This window comes from Mobula hypostoma, chromosome 3 (genome assembly GCF_963921235.1).
Source record: "Mobula hypostoma chromosome 3, sMobHyp1.1, whole genome shotgun sequence".
Classification (NCBI taxonomy): domain Eukaryota; kingdom Metazoa; phylum Chordata; class Chondrichthyes; order Myliobatiformes; family Myliobatidae; genus Mobula; species Mobula hypostoma.
The window spans coordinates 82610821-82633867 of NC_086099.1; the positions used below are offsets into that span (position 1 = coordinate 82610821).

Here is a 23047-nt window from a genome sequence, read left to right on the forward strand (position 1 = left end):
AAAAGAAAACACCAAAAGAAATCATCTAGTCAATATTTCCAGCAAAATCAAATATAGCAGTTGGAGAATATTGGTGGTGAAATCCAATGGGCTAAAAAAACTATCATGATAGTTATAATAAACTGAGCATGTATTAGTTGAATGAACATTTTATGTATATTACAAACAGAGGATGTGAAATTTACCTGATGAATGCAAAGGCTTTCACTTACTTCTTCATGGCAATCTATCATTGCTGTCAAAGTCTGCATTTATTGCTTTTGTCTTTGAGAAGGTGGTTCTGAACTCGCCTTCCTGATGCAGCTGTTGAGCTTGCATGTGAGTTTAGAAGCCAGATAAGTGTTAATCACATCACTGTAGCTCTGGACTTGCATACAAACCAGGTAAGATAAGAAAAGCCAATTTCCTTTCCCGAGCAACACTAATGAGTTAGATGTTTTCTTAAAATTATAATTCAATTGTTATAATTTCATGAAAACCATTTTATTTCCATTTAATATGAACTTATTTATTTTGTTAATCAAATTTAAATTCATCAGCTGACATGATGGAATTTAAACTTTTTTTTGGAATATTATTCTGCATCATAGTTTACTGGTTTGATAACTAACTTGCCACTGAATTGTAGTGTCAACGTTTATATATTCATTTATTTATTTAGAGATACAGCGCAGAACAGGCCTTTCTGGCCCAATGTACTACATCGCCTAGCAGCCCACTGACTTAACCCTAGCCTAATCACAGGACAAATTAACTGCTACATCTTTGGAATGTGCGAGGAAACCCATACATACAAACTGCTCACAGATGGTGCTGGAATTGAACATAGTGAGAAGTGGGTGTCCAGTAGCCTAATACAGTGGAGGCTAAGTTATATAACTTTTGAACTGATGCAAGAACAGAAAGAACTTTGAAGAAGAGGTTTTCAATAGTTCAATGGTTCAATTTAATGTCAGAGTATGTATATAGTATACAACCTGAAATCCTTACTCTTCGCAGATGACCATGAAACAGGGGAAGAGCATCAGTCCCCCACCACGCACTCTGCAAGCAATGGCAAAGCCCACAGAGACCATGGTCTCGAGTCCATTATAAACTACTGTCCATCCTAACACTTCAACATCTCAACAGGCCCTCTCTCTCACTTACGAGGGAGAGAGAGAGACATCGCTCCTGCCACAGCAAGAGGGGAGGTCAACAGCTCACTGTTTTGAAGTTATAGTCTGCAGTGTCACTTATTCAAGTTCCCCCAACTTGGAGCCAACAGACTCTCACTTACCATCATAAGAGAGAGAGAGAGAGAGATCGCTTGAGTGCAGAGGCCTCCGACAGCTAAGCCTTCTGTCTTAGTGTTTCAATCTCTCATGATGCTTCAGTTGGCGATATTGGTGAGGAATTGTGTTATCCGCAGGACTGCACCCCGAATGCTCATGTCTTCCAAGCTGCTGCTGGAGATACGGAGGCGCCGGTCGCTCGGCGACTTCCGAAGAGCAAAGACCCACCATACATGAAGAAAGTGCAGTTATATGGTGAGCGCAGTTATAGATTGTGGACTCTGACAGGACCCCAGCTACCTTGAAAGGGGAAAAAGAGAACAGAAGAATTAAGCTACTTTGTGGGTGAACTGGAGGATGTCGACCAGGTCTGCAAAAGACTCTGGTGCCATCTTTAGCTCCTCCCACTTTCACTTCTTTTGGAGAGAAGCTGCATGTGCACAGGTCTTTGAAACTGAAGGGCTAGATAAACAAAACAATAAATGGAATATATCTTATATCTTAGACAAAAGCCAGGAAGAATTGCTGGTGTAATATAAAGCCTTATTAGACTCTGCCTGTAATATAGTGTTCAGTCATGAGCATTGTTTGATAGTGAAGTTATGAAAGTTTCGAGAAAGAAACAAAATATAACAAAATCTGTTTCCAGAGGTAAAGAATTACAATTATGTGATTAGACTGGGAAATTCTAGGGTTGCTCACCATACAGAAGAAAAGTCTAAAAGGACATTTGATGGAGATGGAGAAATTTTAAATCACAAAAGAATAATTAAGAAAAAGGGTCGTCTGGAAATGTAAAAACTTATCGTCAATAAATAGTAACAGACAATCCATGTCTGCTTAATCTAGGGGTGGGTTGGTGTGGCAAGTGATATTTGAGTGTGCAGGGTGTGCAAGGCACATGTGCGCTGGCAACTCAATTTCTGGACTTTTGGTGTTGATACGAATATTAATTGTACACAATTTCAGCAATGCCATACAAAGCACAAACTTAGATGTGTGAGATTCTGTCATAGCTGAAGCTTTTAAAGAAGTAGTCTGAACTGGAACTGGGTGAACTGGGCCTGTTAATTGTTCTCCCAAACAAGTAAGCAGCCACATTTTTCAATCATTTAAAGATCTGGTTCATCAAAAAATGAGAGATGAATTTGTCATTGTCTTTATTGGAAGTGATGGTATAGTCCTTCCCTTCAAGGAATGCAAGATCGGGTCTGCTTCACTCTTTCACTTTCTCTCACCTTTCAGTTTCTTCCCTGGTTGTTTACACTTAGGCGCTATTTCGGTGATGTCAAAGTCATAGCAGGCTGAATGGTAGCAGACGTATTACACTTACCGAGTGCAATATGCACTGTGTGTGCAGGGGGAAGTCACGACTGAATTTACATGTCAGCCACGAGATATAAAAATGTGCTGTTGATTCAATTTATCTGATGTTTGTAAAGTCAAGTGCATAGATCTGAGGTGATAGTCAAAGGGGTTATGAGGGAAAATGTTTTACTCAATGTAGGACCTAGAATTGAAGTGCTACTGGGTAAGGATTTGGAAAAAAATTCTAATGATAGTTTTGAAAAGGAATTTAGCTAAACAAGCAAAAGAAGAGTAAGACTAAATATAATATTCTTTGACAAAATCAGCACAGACTCAAAAGGCCAAGTGGCCTCATTCTGTGCAGTGCAAATCAATGAATGTGAATTTATTGTAGAGTGAAAAGAAATAAAACTGAAATGAAACATTTTTGAACAGGTTGGAATAACTCAGATTACCTGGAAAAGATGAGGGGAAGTATATTCACTTAAGTGAATTGTAAAGCTAATTATTTGATAAATGATATAGCAGTAAGAATGCAACACAGATGGAGAAGATAAATAGCAGCATTTTCTGTTCAGTTGCATTAATACGCAGAAAAAGCTCATGAATGTGTTGAGCTTGCTTGGTTTTGTGGCTGGCTGAGACTTCCACAGAGAACCATCAGCTAGCTGTAGACATCTGACCTCTCACTATGCTCCTGGACTCAGCTCTGAACCTGGGGATTTTCTGTAATGTGCTGAGCTGAGGCACAAATACATTTCACCCCTTCAGCTTCACACCAGACACAGCGGACACATGTGACTCAACCATGTTTAAATGTGGTCACCCATCATTATTGAAAAGATAAATGGTTTGCTTTATTACATTGTTTTAAATAATAATATCAAGAACATTTGTTTCAGTAGTTAAGGAGTTTTCACATGGTTTTGGATGCCTCTGATCACTAGAGACATTAGGATTCATAAAGGCCTTTGATAACGTATAAACTACTTGAAGGTCATCAATTGCCCCCACTTTGCATCATTAGTAGAACTGAAAGATGCATGGTTATACATTTAGAGACTGCACAAGATGGAAATCCAAGCAACAGATACAAAATGCTGGAGGAAATCAGCAGGTCAGGCAGCATCTATAGAAAGGAATAAAGAGTCCTGTGTGGAGAGGAATAAAAGGTTTCAGGCCAAAACCCTTCATCAAGTTATACATAAAGGTGAAGCGCAAAATTGCATACATATATGTGTAACCGGGTGTTTAGTGTAAGGAGTGAACGCAAGCAATGGGCATGATCTAGCACCACACAGTCCATTGCCTTCTATCATCCCACCTGAAGATTCAGTAAAGAATTAGAGGTGCTAAGATCAGGAAAGGATGATGAGAAGCTTAGTACCTGCCCCTGTGTCTTCCACCCAATCTCAAAATTTCTCCCAGGGATTTGTGAGCTTTGATGCAGTCTCTGGAGCTTTCTGGCACATAAGATAGGGCCACCTTCCTTTACAATCTTGCAGTCCACACATCAATAATACAGTTGGTTTAAAAGTTTATCTGGTCCCTAAGTACTGTAACTGCTGGTCCCACGTGTAGTAGTCCATAGAAAACTATGATTTGCCATTTTACAGTGACTGGATTACTCTTTGCAGCAGGAATCCTGCCTAGCTTCCATTGTGCAGAACTTCAATCCATACAACTGAGTTAGTTTATTTAAATATTGGGATTTTGGTGGGGTGTTGGGAGCAGGTGTGAAATGGAGACATCTCTTTCAGTTATTAGAGAGAGAGAGAGAGCACCTGTGGTATGTCAAATACTGGGTGAATGCGTAGTCTTTGGAGTACTGCAAGTCGGTGTCTTTGCTGTTGATTTTGCTACATGCTTGAGTGCTCGATGGTGGGCGCCGATGCTTTTTTTTGCTGGTGAGAGGAGGGGGGGATTGTTGCTTGCTGCCACTTACTCACAGGAGGGAGGGGAGCTGGGGGAGACTTTGGGTTCCAACATTTAGCTGTCTGTCAATCTTTGGGGCATTCCTCTGTTTTCGTGGATGGTTGCAAAGAAAAAACATTTCAGGATGTATATTGTATACATTTCTCTGACATTAAATGTACCTTTGAAAGCTTTGAAATCCCCTGCTGCAGCTGGACTCTGCCCAGAGATAGACAACCTCAACCAATATTTTATACAGTAAATTATTCGTTATCTTGTTTAGATATTGTAAACTTAAACTGTTTGCCTGTGGTTATTTTTATTTTTTAATGTTCTGTACTCTACATTTGATGAGACTTGAGTTCTAAATGTGATTTTTTTTTTTTGCATTTTTACATTTAGTAAATAGCGGGAGATTTGGCATAGTGGTGATTACCACTGGATCAATAATCTGGGGACCCAGTTATACGCTGGGGACATGAGTACAAATCCCATCGTGCATTTGAATTCAATCAAAATATCTGATGACCACGAAACCATGTAGATTGTCGTAAAAATCCATCTGGTTCGCTAATGTCCAGGGAAGGAATCCTGCCGTCCTTACTTGGTCTGACCTATATGTGACTCCAGACCCACAGCACTGTGGTTGACTCTTAAATGTCCTCTGAAATGGCCTAGCAAGCCATTCAGTTGTATCCAACTGCTAAAAAGAAAATAATAAGGAATGAACCTGGACAGACAACCCAGCTTCGACCTAGGCACTGAAAATGACAACAGCAAAACCAGCCCTGTCGACCCTCAAGGTCCTCCTTACTAACATCTGGGGACTTGTGCCGAATTCGGGAGAGCTATCTCACAGAGTAGTCAAGCAACAGCCTGACATAGTTGTACTGATAGAATCGTACCTTACAGTTAACATTCCGGACTTCACCATCGCCATTCCTGGGTATGTACTGTCTCACCGGCAGAACAGACCTAGTAGAATTGGCAACACTGTGGTATGCAGTAGAGATGGAGTTTCCCTGGCAACTCTCAACATCAGCTCTGGGCCCCATGAAGTCTCATGGCACCAGGTTAAACATGGGCAAGGAAACCTCCTGCTGGTTACCACAAACCGTCCTCCCTCAACTGATGAATCAGTACTTCTCCATTTTGAGCAGCACTTGGAGGAGACATTGAGGGTGGCAGGGCACAGAATGTGGCTGGGGCGTGGGGGGTTTCAATGTCCTTCACCAAGAGTGGCTCGGTGGTACCACCACAGACCGAGCTGGTTGGGTCCTACTGGACATAGCTACTAGACTGGGACTACAGCAAGTGGTGAGGGAACTAACAGGAGGGAAATAAAACACTTGACCTCACTCTCACCGACCTACCTGCCGCGAAAACATCTGATAATGACAGCATTGATAGAAGTGACCACCACACAGTATTTGTGGAGACTAAATCCTGTCTCCACATTTCTGAAACTCTCCACTGCATTGTGTGGCACTACCACCATGCTAAATGGGATAGACTTTGAACAGATCTAGCAGCCCAAGACTGGGCATCTATGAGGCACCATGGACCACCATCAGCAGCAGAATTGTACTCAACTACAATCTGTAACCTCATGACCCGGCATATCCCCCACTCTAATATTACCACCAGGCCAGGGGATCAACCCTGGTTCAATGAAAAGTACAGGAGGGCATGCCGAGAACAACACCAGGCATACCTCACTATGAGACACTGCCCTGATGAAGACACGATACAGGACTACTTGCACGCCAAACACCATAAGCAGCAAGTAATGGACAGAGCTAAGTGGTCCCACAACCAACGGATCAGATCTAAGCTCTGTAGTCCTGCCACGTCCAGCCGTGACTGGTGGTGGACAATTAAACAGCTCACTGGAGGAGGAGGCTCCACAAATATCCCCATCCTCAATGATGGAGGATCCCAGCACTCCTGTGCAAAAAATAACCGCTGAGGCATTTGCTACAATCTTCGGTCAGAAGTGCTAAGTAGATGATCCAGCTTAGCCTCCTCCAGAAGTCCCCAGTACCCCAGATGTCAGTATGCAGCCAATCCAATTCACTCCACATGATATCAAGAAAGGCAGAAAGCACTGGATACTGTGAAGGCTATGGGCCCAGACAAAATTCTGGCAATAGTCCTGAAGACTTGTGCTCCAGAACTTGCTGTGCCACGAGCCAAGCTGTTCCAGTACAGCTACAACACTGGCATCTACCCGGCAATGTGGATAATTGCCCAGGTATACCCTGTACACGAGAACCAGGACAAGTCCAACCCAGCCAATTGCCACCTTATCAACCTACTCCGTCATCAGCAGAGTAACAGAAGAGGTCATCAACAGAGCTATCATGCAGCACCTACTCGGCAATAACCTGCTTACATAGAACATAGAATAGTACAGCCCACAATGTTGTGCTGACCCTTAAACCCTGCCTTCCATATAACCCCCCCCCACCTTAAATTCCTCCACATACCTCTCTAGTAGTCTCTTAAACTTCACTAGTGTATCTGCCTCCACCACTGACTCAGGCAGTGCATTCCATGTACCAACCACTCTCTGAGTGAAAAACCTTCCTCTAATATACCCCTTGAACTTCCCACCCCTTACCTTAAAGCCATGTCCTCTTGTATTGAGCAGTGGTGCCCTGGGGAAGAGGCGCTGGCTGTCCACTCTATCTATTCCTCTTAATATCTTGTATACCTCTGTTATGTCTTCTCTCATCCTTGTTCTCTCCAAAGAGTAAAGCCCTAGCTCCCTTAATCTCTGATCATAATGCATACTTTGTAAACCAGGCAGCATCCTGGTAAATCTCCTCCGTACCCTTTCCAATGCTTCCACATCTTTCCTATAGTGAGGTGACCAGAACATGGACACACCAAGCGTGGCCTAACCAGAGTTTTATAGAGCTGCACCATTATCTCGCGACTCTTAAACTCTATCGCTCGACTTATGAAGGCTAACACCCCATAAGCTTTCTTAACTACCCTATCTACCTGTGAGGCAACTTTCAGGGATCTGTGTACATGTACTTATACTTTACTTTATACTTTATTGTCGCCAAACAATTGGTACTAGAACGTACAATCATCACAGTGGTATTTGATTCTGCGCTTCACACTCCCTGGATTACAAATATTAAATATTTAAAATATTAAAAATAGTTAAAATTAGTAAATATTAAAAATTTAAATTATAAATCATAAGTAGAAAATAGAAAAATGGGAAGTTAGGTAGTGCAAAAAAACCGAGAGGCAGGTCTGGATATTTGGAGGGTACGGCCCAGATCTGGGTCAGGATCCGTTCAGCAGTCTTATCACAGTTGGAAAGAAGCTGCTTCCAAATCTGGCCGTACGAGTCTTCAAGCTCCTGAACCTTCTCTCGGAGGGAAGAGGGACAAAAAGTCTGTTGGCTGGGTGGGTCGTGTCCTTGATTATCCCGGCAGCACTGCGACCGGTGCCCAGTTTGGGTTTTGTCAAGGCTACTCAGATCCTGACCTCATCACCTCCTTGATCCAAACATGGACCAAAGAGCTAAATACCAGAGATGAGGTGAGAGTGATAGCCGTCGACATCAAGGCAGCATTTGACTGAGTATGGCATCAAGGTGCCCTAGTTAAAATAGAGTCAATGGGAATTAGGAGGAAAACTCTCCGCTGGTTGGAAGCATACCTGACACAAAGGAAGATGTTTGTAGTGGTTGGAGGTCAATCATCTCATCCTCAGGACATCACTGCAGGAGTTACTTGGGGAAATGTCCTAGGATCAACCATCTTCAGCTGCTTCATCAATAATCTTACTTCCGTCATAAGGTCAGAAGTAGGGATGTTCACAGATGACTGCACAATGTCCTGCACCATTTGTGACTCCTCAGATAATGAAAATGTTCACACCCGAATGCAGCAGGACCTGGACAATATCCAGGCGTGCGCTGACAATTGGTAAGTTATAATTGAGCCATGCAAATGCCAGGCAATGACCATCTCCATCAAGAGAGTCTCTAAACATCGTCCCTGGACATTTAGTGGCATCACCTTCACTGAATTCCTTACTGTCAACATCCTGGGGGTTACCATTGACTTGGAAACTGAACAGGTTTAGCCATATAAACACCGTGGCTACTAGAGCAGGTCAAAGGCTAGGAATGCTGCAGTGTGTAACTCACCTCCTGACTCCCCAAAGCCTGACAACCATCTACAAGGCTCCAGTCAGGAGTGTAATGGAATACTGGCCACTCGCCTGGATGAGTGTAGCTCCATCAACACTCAAGCAGCTTGACTGCATCCAGTACAAGGCAGCCCACTAAACTGGTAGCCCTTCCATCATAGGCAGCAGTCGATCCCAGGGGATCATCAGTTTGCACCTCTGGTGAACTATGTCCTCTCCAGGGTGCGAGCCTGCACGGGAAGATTTGAAGAACCGGCTGTTTCCCATGCAGAAGGTTCCCACTCTCCATGTTACTGATGTAGTCCAAGGGAAGGGCAAGTGCCAATACAGCTTGGCACCAGTGTCTTCGCAGGGGTTGCCAGAGTGAAGTTGTAAACAACGTCAAACTGCCTTAGGGACCCAGGCTTCGGATTTCTTCCTCGGGGTTTACTCCTGAAGCATTTCCCATAGGTGGGTTTGGCCACAAGGCAGTGGATGCTTGAAAGCAGAGTTTTCCTTCTTCGAGGTGGGTTGTCGTCCAAGGCTGACGAGCCCCACCTGCCCAAAGCAACTGGTTTTGAGGCATTAGAGGTTCACCTTTGCCCCTTCTCCTCTCAGTAGAAACAGTTCCACTGGACCTAGTAGCTAAGCCACACATGAAGGTGAAGAGTTGGATTTGGTTGTCAGAAGCTGTTAGAGTCACACGCCATTTGGAGCACTTTATAGGTAGTGGGAACTGATCTCCACTACCACCCCTGGTATGACAACCTTAGGAATCCCTTCCACAAGCATCCAATCCCTCCGCCACAGACGAACTGTTGCAGCAGTGTGTACTATCTACAAGATGCACTGCAACAACACACCAAAGTTCCTAAGGCAGCATCCTCCAGACCCACAACCACGACCTTCTAGAAGGATGAGAACAGCTGATACATAGGAAAATCACCACTTGGAAATCCTCCTCCAAGTCACTCACCATCCTGACTTGGAAACATATCGCCATTCCTTCATTGTCAGTGGGTCAAAATCATGGAATTCCCTCCCTAACAGCACTGTGGGTGTACCTGCACCTCACGGACTGCAGCGGTTCAAGAAGGCAGCTCATCACCACCTTTTCAAGGGCAACTAGGGCTGGGCAATAAATGCTGGCTTAGCTGGCAATGCCCACATCCCATAAATGAATAAACAAATACAAAAATAATGTTGGTATCTGATAACATTATCAAGTGGCCAATGTGACCACGAATCTGATATTAATTATCAGCTTACTTTGCAGGCATGGATTTTGCAAGCTTGGAAGCTGCCTCTATTTCTAGTGGCATCAGGAGAAGCTCCTGCAAATAAATGAACACATTAAATATGCACAGGGGATATGTCAACTCTCCTTGCAGTGTACCATCCATGTGAATTGTTATCCAGGAGAGAACTCCACCTGAATGAGTCTCCAGTTCTGTTTAAAAACAGTGATAATATCCTTAATGGCTGCAAACTTATGAGCGTGTTGGAATGTGCAGCAGAAGCAGTTCTTCCGGGAGTTTGTCCCACAATTTCAGCAGAGGTAGTAAAGAAGTAGATCCAAAACATACAAATAGCTAACAACTAATTTAAACAGTTACTGAATATAAACGGGCCTAAACCACTTTCAGTTGACCATGGAACGCCATCAAGATAGTCCACTTTGTTTGTCTCCCTCTTGGCCCAGCAGGATTCTCTGCAGTTAACAAGTGGCCTTCAATCCAGGCAATTGAGATGAGTTTGATTAAAATGAGTGGCAAGTTATCCCATGTCAGCAGTGCTCTGTCTGGAGAAGGACAATCCGGACTAACACATAACAAGAGTAGAATATTGATTACTTTAATCAATCATTGTTAAAGCTGTGTTCAACTGTTATTTTACTTATACTAATGTTTTGTACTCTAGTTTGAAGAAACAAAAAAAAATCATTATTATTGTCCAGCTCAGGACAGGCCTTCTAGTAGTTCATTAGAGCAATTTTTTACTACCACCTTATCCTCCCTTGGCTCAGGACTAGGACTTCTGAATCAGGTTTACAACTGAAGAGGCTTATAGGTTTGTGTTAGGATCAATAGACTCTATTGGTGAATGTGAGTTTGAGCCCAAGTAAATATTCTATATTTCAGCTGTATATCACCTTTGATATTTAGGATCATATTTGTTATGATTATTTTTTAGCCATTCATTCAAATATATTTGCACCCAAAACCATTACTAGAACTAACATTCAGGAGGGAAGACAACATTTGGTCTTTACTGAAGGACGATTTGATTACAAGCACAAAGACAGACAAGTTGCTCTAATTACAAGGAGCTCCAATGAGACTACATACAGATGTTTCTGTCTAAGGAAGGGTATATATGCAAAAGAGGGAGTGCAGGAAATGATCATCAGAATCTTGGATTGGGGAGTTTATCGTCTGTGTAGAAATTAAGCAGGCTAGGCCTGTACTCTCTTTTTAGAGCTGGTGCTGTTGATTGGAATAGAGCAAAATCCTTCTTGGGCAAATTCTTGTCTTCAGCTATTGGTCAGCATATTGGAATTATATCATCTCCAGAGAGATTCAAGTTTTCATCTTTAGATTTTCTTTTCATTTTGCCTCTTATGTGTTAGTTTCTTTTTGGCAAAGGTTACTATTTGGGTGGGATGCAAAGGTTACTAATTAGGTGGGATACCTCGATAGCTTTTTCTGAAGGGTTTCTGAATTTCTTTTGCCTTCTCTAGAGGTCCTTCAGATTTACTGTCATGTACAGCTGGTTGCAATAGGATTCCTTGCTCGCGTGAAGTTCAGAGAGTAAACCATATACATGGTAATAATAAATACAACAATTAGCTATGAAGGCAGTTGCAAAAACAATGGACTGGTGCAAAGTGTAGTACTGTAAATAGAAATGCTCATGTAACAACAGCAGAAGAAGTAGAATTAACGGTTTGAGAACGTGGCAGTATCACTGGGAAGGGAATATGAAAGATGTGATTGATTTAGTAGCCTGATAGCAGTGGGGAAGAAAATGTTCTTAAGTCTAGTTGGAAACCATAGAAACCATAGAAAAATTACAGCACAGAAACAGGCCTTTTGGCCCTTCGGCTGTGCCGAACCATTTTCTACCTAGTCCCACTGACCTGCACACGGACCATATCCCTCCATACAGCTCCCATCCATATATCTGTCCAATTTATTCTTAAATGTTAAAAAAGAACCCGCATTTACCACCTCGTCTGGCAGCTCATTCCACACTCCCACCACTCTCTGTGTGAAGAAGCCCCCCCTAATGTTCCCTTTAAACTTTTCCCCCCTCACCCTTAACCCATGTCCTCTGTTTTTTTTCTCCCCTTGCCTCATTGGAAAAAGCCTGCTTGCATTCACTCTATCTATACCTATCATAATTTTATATACCTCTATCAAATCTCCCCTCATTCTTCTATGCTCCAGGGAATAAAATCCTAACCTATTCAACCTTCCTCTGTAACTGAGTTTCTCAAGTCCCGGCAACATCCTTGTAAACCTTCTCTGCACTCTTTCAACCTTATTTATATCCATCCTGTAATTTGGTGACCAAAACTGAACACAATACTCGAGATTCGGCCTCACCAATGCCTTATACAGCCTCATCATAACATTCCAGCTCTTATACTCAATACTTTGATTAATAAAGGCCAATGTACCAAAAGCTCTCTTTACGACCCTTTCTACCTGTAACGCCACTTTTAGAGAATTTTGTATCTGTATTCCCAGATCCCTCTGTTCTACTGCACTCCTTACCGTCAGTGCCTTACCGTTATCTGGGCTTTCAAGCTCCTTTTCTCCTAGAAGGTAGAGGAGAGTAAAGGAAATAGCTTTTTCTCTTCAGTGGTAACACTGTTAGCCTTACTGATTTAATACACCATAAAGATGGATTGGATATGATAAACTAATGGACTGGGCAATATTTAACCTTTCTCTGCAGGTTCCAATCGTTCAGAGCACAGCGGCTACTGTACTAGGCTGAAATGCAACCCATCAGAATAGTTTCTATAGCGCATATCCAAATACTTTCTTACTTATAAGTTTAATACAAATGAAGTCTCAATACTCTTCCTAATTGTGATCTCACAGGATCACAATTTCAACCCTTTGAAATTGCTCCTGAAACTATGCAAATACACAAAAGCTAGGAGAATTGGGATCAAATATTGCAGTTCCATTTGAGTTGGTGTTCTAAACCTTCCAGTAATAATTCAAGTCTCACCTGTACAAATGTCAGTCTATATCAATTCAAGAGTCAATCGGGAGTTCAACTGATGAGGCAGTAGAAACATTTGAAGATGGAAAAAGCAAAGAAAATTATTTGACTTTACAGGCTGAAAGGTTTATTCACTTGAATGCAATATGATCATCCCCCAAGGCTGAAAAAAGAAGTGACAAAAAAAAACTGTCAGGTGGAACAGAAAGAAAGAGATTTTTACATAACTATTCATATCAACTGTATACATAGTTAAAGGCATATTGTATTTCTTTAAAAATAACCCTGGATCCCTCTGTTTAAGCTTGCTAGTCATTTCAGGGATTTCAGCAGATTTTACTGTCAAGGATATTATATGGTTTGCCTGATGATTTATGCAGTTCTTATTAAGCAGGACAAATGGTATTTTAGATTTTAGAAACAGCTGGGGTGAAATTGGACAATGGAAATCTGTCTATAAAATGGCCTGATAGTCAATTGGCAATCCATTAAGCTGATAATTCACTATCAGCTATCTCCTTCTATTCACCAATTCCACCCCACAAAGTCCTGTTCAGAACACATGCATTGAAACCCAGCTGAAGCTGGTTACTTTTGGAGATCAGAAACAAATGACCATCATGACTTAAATTTAATCCCCTATGGTTAATGAATACATGAAGATTTGTGTTACCCAACCGTTATAAGCTATGCACTGCTGAAAACTGAAAACAGTTGCACACAAATGGTTTAGAGATCAAAGTGCACGTGTTTTTCTTTATTACACGGAAATAGAAAATATTTTGTGGATTATAAACCAGCTCTTCATTTTAATTACCCTGAAATTTCCTTTTAGCACACAGTAGCCTTCGTTAAACTGAAATTCTTTAACCAAATTACCAAAATAGTAAAGTTGCTTTGCGTTGATATAGCTTCTTTTCGCTCACTAATTTTAAAGCAATTACTAAAGTAAGATGTTAGGACAGGACCTCAATTTATAATGCTGTATGTGGAAAATGTTAACTAAATGATGCTTCTTTGTTGTAGATTCCAATTCAGATGACTTTGACCCTGCTTCAACTAAAAGCAAGTACGACTCAATGGATTTTGACAGCTTGCTGAAAGAGGCTCAGCGAAGTTTGCGTAGGTAACAGACACCAAATGTGCTAAATGTGGAGAAAAACCACCGTACCTTGCAGGCATCCTGTCATTTACCATTAAAGAACTTGCATTGGTCATCCTGGGATCTAATCCCTCTTTACACTCTGTACAAATGAAGTTTACATGAACCCAGCTGCTGCAGTGTGTGAGGAAAGTTGAAGAACATTCAACTTAAACAAAAAGGAAACCAAAAGCAGGAGTACAGATAGTAGGCTAGTGATATTTTACATGTGCTATATAAATGATAATCAGAATGGTGAAATATGCAGCTTGTTCAGCAATTTTTCTGACACTTGGATGTGGTATTACATTATTGACGAGAGTTGGGAATAAATACTTGGGGTATTTCAGATATTTTATTTACTAAATGCTAAAATGTAGTTACAGATTTACTAATGTTAAACTGAGATATTTTTATTTTATGTAAATATGACAATGTTGTTTTTTGTTACAGCTATGCACTGTACATGCAGCCTTCTTTTAAATAATTAAAACAAGAATGTAACCATAAGTTAAACACTAGTGTACACTAATATATTTAGAAAATTGGAGAGGTATAAAGCTGAGATGGGTAAGGTAGTCTGTGTGTCACATGGACCAATGCTCATTTACCACAACGTAGCTTTACAATGACCTTGCAACTGATCAATTTAGAAAATGAATCAGGTCACCACTTCCATTGCTATGACTAATCATTAAAGTTGCTTTCATTTGTTTTGCCTTTTACAATAACTTAGATGCAAGTTAATAAATCAGAAGAATAAAATAAAAAAAATCACGTTTGCTTCTGATTTCATTACAGACCATTACACAATGCTTAAAATATGATGATTATCACTCAAATTCCACGTATTTCAGAGGAGGTTTTGGGGCAGGTATGTTGGTAAATTATAGATTAGTTTAACTTCATGATTTTTTTTGAAAAAATGAGGGACTACATATTTGTCTTTGGTGCTAGCAGTATATGTCTGCTGCACTATTGACAACCATTGTGTGCACATCTATATATTTGTAGAATTGACTACTAGGGCAGGAGGACAACATTAAGTGCCAGCAGTCAAAGGTGAATTCCTGCCCCAGGATTTCCAAGATAACTCTGCACCTGTTCCTCACTCCATCATCTCCACTAGCAGCTATAGAGTATTCACCTAAGCTCTTTTTGCTTACAGTTCTAGCAGGTGATATCATTATTTATTTGTCCATTTTGACTTTGTATTGAGTGATCTTAATGTCTGCCATTGGAAAATTGTCTTCATATATTTGGTAAACTGAGTTGTCAACTTTGTAAGTATATAAAAATAGCAATATAAAGGTTTTGACCTAAACATTCATTCACCGTAGTACCACTGGTCTTTTATCTCTGCTCGCACTCTTATTAGAAATAGTTTCAGGTCTTTTAACTCATTTTATCATATGATGCCAAACTGAGGTTTACATTTTCTTCCCTGTATTTTGAATATTCTCTTCTTTATTGTAATAGTAAGATTGTAAAAAATAAATACAAAAATAGCAATAAATGTTTATTTTTAAAGATCTAATTTTAGCATATCATGTTGTGAGGTGGAGGACCAGGCACATTACCCAGCTTCTTTAGGTGCTTAATGTGTGTTTCAAGAAATGTTAGACTTCTAACTTATAACAACTACAGTATTTCATAGTTTTGTGTGTAGCAATCGCTAACTTAAAAAACAAAATAAGTGAAATTGTGTGTTCGTAGCTAATGTTAGTTCTCAACTATCCTTTATAACTTGGGTAATGATGTTTTGTCCTATCTGGCAAACTTGATGAGGATTTTAATTGTAAAATAAATTTTGCTCTGTACAATAACTAGAATAGCAATGTATTATATCACTTGATTATTCTTAATTTTAACTAAAGTAATTTCTGAGGACACTGTGCTGTTAGGTGTGTGGGTGAAAATATATTAGTTGATGGAACTGTACTGAACAGGAAATATGAAGGAACATCCATGTGAGTTTCCTTTTGACTGACATTTCTAACTGTAATGTGTGGTTGAACCATTGTATAGAATTACTGTGATTTTTTTTTAAATGTGCAGTTTTCATCAACCTTACTTAACTAATAAAGAGAAACAATGTTTCAAACACTGCCCTGTGTGTGCACTCATCAAACAAGCAAAATATATTTACATTACTTAATAATTGTAAAAATCATAAAGTACAAATTTAGATGAATTGGAGTATTAATAATTAGTTCCCTAAACAGTTTGAACTTGAGTGATATCTTGATTTAAATGTACTCTGAACTAATCTAATAGATGCCTTAAGAAACTGTTTTTCTTGCACTGTAGATCGGCAAAAAATACAGTGTCATAGAAAATTAACAAACTTATAAGTTATCAGGAGCTTCAAAAAACTGGGAAGTGAGCCACATAAGGAAATATCAGAGTACACAACCAATATACTGGTTTCTAATACACAGGAGTGTATTAAAGGAGCAAAGAAGTGGAAGGCTTCAGGGAGGGAATTCCTCAGCTTAAAGGCTTTGGCAGCTGAAGGTATCATAAAAACAAGGGTATGGATTTTAAAATCCGGTGTCGATAAAACTGGATCATTGTGTTTTTTTTAAGTGTCACAAAACCCAAGAGTGATCTTATGGAGAGTAGATTGCATGAGCAAATATTTTGGGTAAAAATGCAGATTGCGAAATGTTTCTAGTCACAATTCAAGTTAATACATCTTATGTTTTTTATCCCCAGTGACAAACAATTGCCAGGCATTGCAAGTTTTGGACGTTACCAACATAGTGGAAGCATAAGTCATTGTCAAGGAACATTCTCAGAACTAGAAGCACAGCAGGATGTGATCATGATTAACTCCTGACCCGAAGAGACACTCTGTTGACATAGGGAAACTTTACAGGGCAGTTTCAGACCAGACAGCAGAAAATGCTAAAACTAGCTGGGAGTGCATTTAACTACCAATCTATTCTTTCAATTGGTACCTCAGTGCTAATACTACAAGAATCTCTACATTACTGGTTGTGTCAGGACAATTGTTGTGGGTGTCTCAGGAACAGAGACAAAACATGTCCATCTGTGAAGAATCAATTCCCAGCAGGTATTCAGATACACCACTTTGTACCTGGTTCTTTTGAGTGAGCCTAAACTTTGTCAATGGTATCTCTCAACCTGTCTACTGGATCATTCCTGGTATAAGACTATAAGACATAGGAGCAGAATGAGGCCTCTTGGCCCATTGAATCTGCTACATCATTCCATGACTGGTTTATTATTCGTTTCATCCCCATTCTTATGCCTTTTTCCTGTAACCTTTGATGCCTAATCAAGAACCTATCAACCTCTTCTTTAAATATACTCAATGACTTGGCATCCACAGCCATCTATGGCAGTGAATTCCACAGATTCACCATCCTCTGGCTAAAGAAATTCCTTCTCTTCTCTATTCTGAGGTTATGACCTCTGCTCCTAAACTCAACCTTTATACAAACCATTCTCTCCACTTCCACTCTCTCTAGGCCTTTCAATATTCGATAGGTTTCAATGAGATCCCTCCTCATTCTTTTCAACTCCAGAGTACAAGCCCAGAGTCAACAAACACTCCTCAAATGTTAACCCTTTCATTCCCAGAATAATTCTCATGAACGTCCTCTGGACCCTCCCCAATACCAGCACATATTTTCATAGATAAGCGGCTGAAAACTGCTCTCAATGCTCCAAGTGCAGTCTGACCAATGCCTTATAAACCTCAACATCACATCCTTGTTTTTATACTCTAGTCCTCTCAAAATGAATGCCAACATTGCATTTGCCTTGCTTATCACCAACTCAACCTGCAAGTTAACCTTTAGGGAATCCTGCCCAACGACTTCCAGGTCTCTTTGCACCTCAGACTTTTGAATCACCTCTCCATTTTGAAAATAGTCTACATCTTTATTCCTTGTAATAAGGTGCATAACCATACACTTCCCTGCATCATATTCCAGCAATCACTTCTTTGCCCATTCTCCCAAACTGTCCAAGTCCTTCTGTGGCCTCTCTGCTTCCTCGAAACTACCTGCCTCTCCGCCTATCTTCATATCATCTATAAACTTGGTCACAAAGCCATAAATTCTTCTGTCCAAATTGTTGGCATACAGTATAATGTGAAAAGAAATAGTTCCAATACCAACTCCTGTAGAACACCTCTTGACACTGGCAGACCACCGGAAAAGACCCCCTTTATTCTGACTCTTTGTCTCTTGCCAATCAGTCGGTCTTTGGTCCATGCTAGAATCTTTCCTGTAATACCATGGGCTCCTGTTATGCAGTCTCATGCTGCACCTTGTCAAAGACCACCTGAGAATCCAAGTAAACAACATCCACTGCCTCTCCTTTGTGTATCCTGTTTGTTATTTCCTCCAAGAATTTTCATACATTTGTCAGGCAAGATTTCTCCTTAAGGAAACTACGTGGACTTTGGTCAATGTCATCATGTGTTTCCAAATACCCAAAAAATTCATCCTTAATAATAGACTCCAACATGTTCGTAACCACTGAGGTCAGGCTAACTAGTCTATAATTTCCTTTTTCTCAGCCTCCCTCCCTTCTTAAACAGTGGCGTGAGAGTGACATTTGGAAATCTCCAGTCCTCCAGAAGCATTTTAGAATCTAATGATTCTTGAAATATCCTTACTAGTGCCTCCACAATATCTTCTGCTACTTCTTGCAGAGCAGACTCGATGGGCCAAATTACCAAGTTCTGCTCCTATATCTTATGGTCTTCTTTCAGAACCCTGGGGTGTGATCCATCTGATCTAGGTGACTTATCTACAATCTGCCCTTTGAACTTCCCAAGCACCTTCTCCTTTGTAATAGCAACTACACTCGCTTCTGCTCCCTGACACTCGCAAATTTTTGGCATACTGCTAGGTGTCTTCCACAGAGGAGACTGATGCAAAATACTTATTAAGATTGTCCACCATTACTTTGTCCCCCATTTCTACCTTTCCAGTGTGATTTTCCAGTGGTCCTAAATCCACTCCTGTCTCTCTTTTACTCATCACATATCTGAAAATTATTTGGTATCCTCTTTGATATCTTTGGCTAGCTTACCTTTGTACTTCATCTTTTCTCTCCTTAAGATTTTTGTTGCATTTTGTTGGTTTTAAAAAAACTTCCCAATTCTCTAAATTCCCACTAATTTTTGCTACACTATATGCACTCTTTTTTTCTTTAATGCTGTCTTTGACTTTCCTTGTCACCCATAATTACCTCATTCTCCCTTTAGAATACTTCCTCATCTTTGAGCTGTATCTATCCTGCATCTTCCGAATTTCCCCAGAATCTCCAGCCTTTGCTGTTCTGCCATCATTCTTGCTAGTATTCCCTTTGGCCAGCTTTGGCTAGCTCCTCTCTCATGCCTCTATAATTTCCTTTACCCCACTGTAATACTGATGTATCTGAGTTTAGCTTCTTCCTTTCAAACTACAGGGTAAATTCTAATATATTATGATTACTGTCTTCAAAGGGTTCCTTTACTATAAGCTCTCTAATCAAATCTGGTTCATTACACAGCACCCAATCCAGAAATGGCTTTCCCATAATGGGCTCCACTATAAGCCATCTTGTAGGCATTCTACAAATTCTCTCTCTTGGGATCCAGCACTAACCCGATTTTCCTAATCTACCTGCATATTGAAATCTCCCATCACTATCATAACATTGCTCTTATTACATGCCTTTTCTCTTTCTTGTTGAAATTTATATCCCAGACCTGGCTACTGTTCAATGTCCTGTATATAACTCCCATCAATGTCTTTCAACCCTTGCAGTTTCTTAAATCTACCCACAAAGATTCTACATCTTCCAATCCAATGTCACCTCTTTCTAAGGATTTGATTTCATTTTTTACCAACAGAAACACCCCACTCCCTCTGCTTATTTGCCTGTCCTTTCAATACAAGGTGTATCCTTGGATGTTAACCTTCCAACTATGATTTTCTTTCAGCTACGTCTCAGGGATACCCACAACATTATTCCTGCAGATCTCTAATTGCACTGCAAGATCATCTACCTTATTCCAATACTGTGTGCATTCAAGTATAACACCCTCAGGCCTGTATTCATCATTCTTTTTGATTTTGTCCCCATGTTACCCTTCACCTCATCGCACTGACTGCAATTTTGCCCTATCCTCTGCCTGTCCATCCTCATAGTCTCACTACACACTGCATCAACTTGTATACCAACTGCCCCATCCTCTGCCCCACCACTCTGGTTCCCATTCTCCTGCCAACTTAGTTTAAACCCTTCCCAACAGCTCTAGCAAACCTGCCCACAAGGATATTGGTCCTCCTTGGGTTCAGGTACAGGTCATACATTTCCCAGAAGAGATCCAAATGATCCAAGATTACTGAAACCCTGTCCGCTGCACCACTTTCTCAGTGACTCATTCACTTGTACCATCATCCTATTCCTGCTCTGAATAGCACGTGGCACTGGGAGTAATCCAGGAGATTACTACCTTAGGTGTCCTGTTCCTTCAGCCTTTTCCCTAACTCCCTATCCTTTCACCTTTCCACCTATGTCATTGTTGCCAATGTGCACACAACCTCTGGCGACTCATCCTCCCTCTTGAGAATCTTCTGCAGCTGCTCTGAGACATCCTGGACCTGAGCACCTGCGAGGCCACACACCATCACAGCTTCTCTTTCACAGCCACAGAATCTCCTGTCCGTACCCCTAACTATCGAGTCTGCTATGGCGACCACCCTGCCTGGCTTTACCTTTCCCTTCTGAGCCTCACAATCTGTCACAGTGCCGCCGCTCCGGCCACTGTTGCTGGGTCCTGATACGTCACCCACCCCAGCAGTACCCAGAGGGCTATATTTGTTGGTGAGAATAGCTACAGCGGAAGCTTACACGGACTATTCACTCCCCTTACATCTCCCGGCTGTCACCCATTTTCTATCTGAAGCCTGCACTGTGGGTGTGACCGACTTAGTAGAAGACTCACCTATGAAGCTTTCAGCCCCCCAGGTGGTCCTGAATGCATCCAGCTCCAATTACTTGACCTTGTCAGTCAGAAGCTGAAGTTGGGTTCACTTCCTGTAGATGTAGTCACTGGGGAGACCGTTAGGTATCTCGAAGTACCACATCTCATCAGAGGAGCATTCCGCTGCCTGAGCTACCAAACGGCCCACTTTTCTTATGCCTCTGGATTCTCAAACTTAAGTACTACCCTGCACCTGTTCTCATACAAAGCCAGTTGAGCTATTGTCTGCCCATTCTAACACTATCCAATCACACAATGGTCACTCCGCTCAAACCTACTTTTTTTTATTGGTCCTTGTTAGTGAACCTGAGTTACTAATAAACTAAGCGACCTCCTTTGCCACAGACAAGTCCCGAGAGACTTTGCTGGCTATTAACACTGGCGCTTTTTAAAACTGGCATCAGCATCCACTGCTGATCTCTCCACTGATTCATGTCCAATCTGCTGCTCATCTTATTGTAAGCTAGATTCTTGAATCTGTCACTATAGAGTAGTAACTTCTGTTTCTTAAAAATTCCATTGAGGAGAACGTGCCCCTTAGGCATATGGGGTCCTACAATTAGAGGCAACTATTGACTGTACTTGTGCTCATAAGAGCTCTATAAAATTATTTGAATCTATTTGTTAAAGGAAAGGAATTGTCCAAATCAAAATGGATCATGAGAAACCTTACTTGATGTTGAATGCCAGATTTCCTGCCAGTTTCCAGGACACTTTTACTTTGAGGTAATGCACAAGGCAAGGCATTATTATAAGGGAGCACAACCCTTTGGGATGGATCCCGGGCATAAGGACTACCTTCTTTTGCAATGGCATCTTACACTAGTTTACTTTTCATCCATAGCAGCCAACCATACGTAGCTGCAACAGTCACACAATGTGCAATGATTATGAAGGCCGTTGGTCTCCACTAATTCCATGCATTGAAATGTATACCTAACACATCCAATATATACCTAATACATCCAATATATACATAACACATCCAATGTATACCTAACACATCCGATATATACATAACACATCCAATATGTACCTAACACATCCAATATATACCTAATACATCCAATATATACATAACACATCCAATATATACCTAGACAAACAACACGGCCTGAAACGTTGACTGTACCTCTTCCTAGAGATGCTGCCTGGCCTGCTGCGTTCACCAGCAACTTTGATGTGTGTTGCAATATATACCCAGCACATGCAAGAATTGCGTAGTGCCTGTTTCTATGCCGCACAGTCAGGCAAACATTAAACAGCAGTCAGTGCTTGAGGAAGAGCAGGAAACAGACTTGTAGCCTGAAGGCCATGAAACAGATCTTGAAGATCAATGTGAGCTGGCGACGATGAAATCTGCCGAGCACTCTCCATACCATTCACAAAAGCTGCACTTTGGATGGCTATTTCACATTGATGGTGTTCGTTTATATATAGGCAATATAGTTGAGATGAATGCATATTGTGAAACAGAATATTGATTAAATTAATGAGTAAAAAGTTGGGAGATGCATTTTGGGGCTCTTATTTCAGGAAAATAAAGTTTGCTTTTTTTCAGGTACGAGGAATCAATCACTAAATTCACTCTAGCACACTGAACAGGGTGACCACTCCAGGATACACATGAAGCAGTTTCATAACAATGAGATGTCATCACTATGGCATCACACTGTCCTGCTCAAAACGCTTGCTTCTGTTTAATAACTATTTATATATTCCTGTCACTTGTGCACAATAAAATGACACTGAAATAGGCAACCTTAGAGCAGATGCGTCATTTCACCTTGGGATCTTGTTCACTTTCTTCGACCTTTTGTAAGAGCTCCCCACTCCCCTCAGAGGTTGTTATAAGTATTGGAAATAGAAAGAGGCAGGAAACAGTTTAACATTGATTTAACAGTAGGAAGGACATATGAGACCCAAGCCCAACAGGACTCAGCAATACATGTTGGGTTTGGTACTGATCAGCTTTCAAACTATGTACATCTTCAGTCT

At 40.9% G+C, this 23047-nt stretch overlaps 1 protein-coding gene across 6 annotated transcripts in view; it reads left to right on the forward strand.

Annotated features, from left to right (window-relative positions):
- The window catches only part of ppargc1a (peroxisome proliferator-activated receptor gamma, coactivator 1 alpha), a 587416-nt gene extending 571283 nt beyond the window's left edge, over positions 1-16133 (forward strand). For all 6 annotated transcript variants that reach the window (XM_063043362.1, XM_063043363.1, XM_063043366.1 and 3 more), the window contains one exon: positions 13920-16133. In XM_063043362.1, the coding sequence (XP_062899432.1) occupies positions 13920-14023 (104 nt within the window). In that variant the 3' untranslated portion in view covers positions 14024-16133. The remainder of the gene's footprint in view (positions 1-13919) is intronic.
- Positions 16134-23047: the final 6914 nt, after the last annotated feature.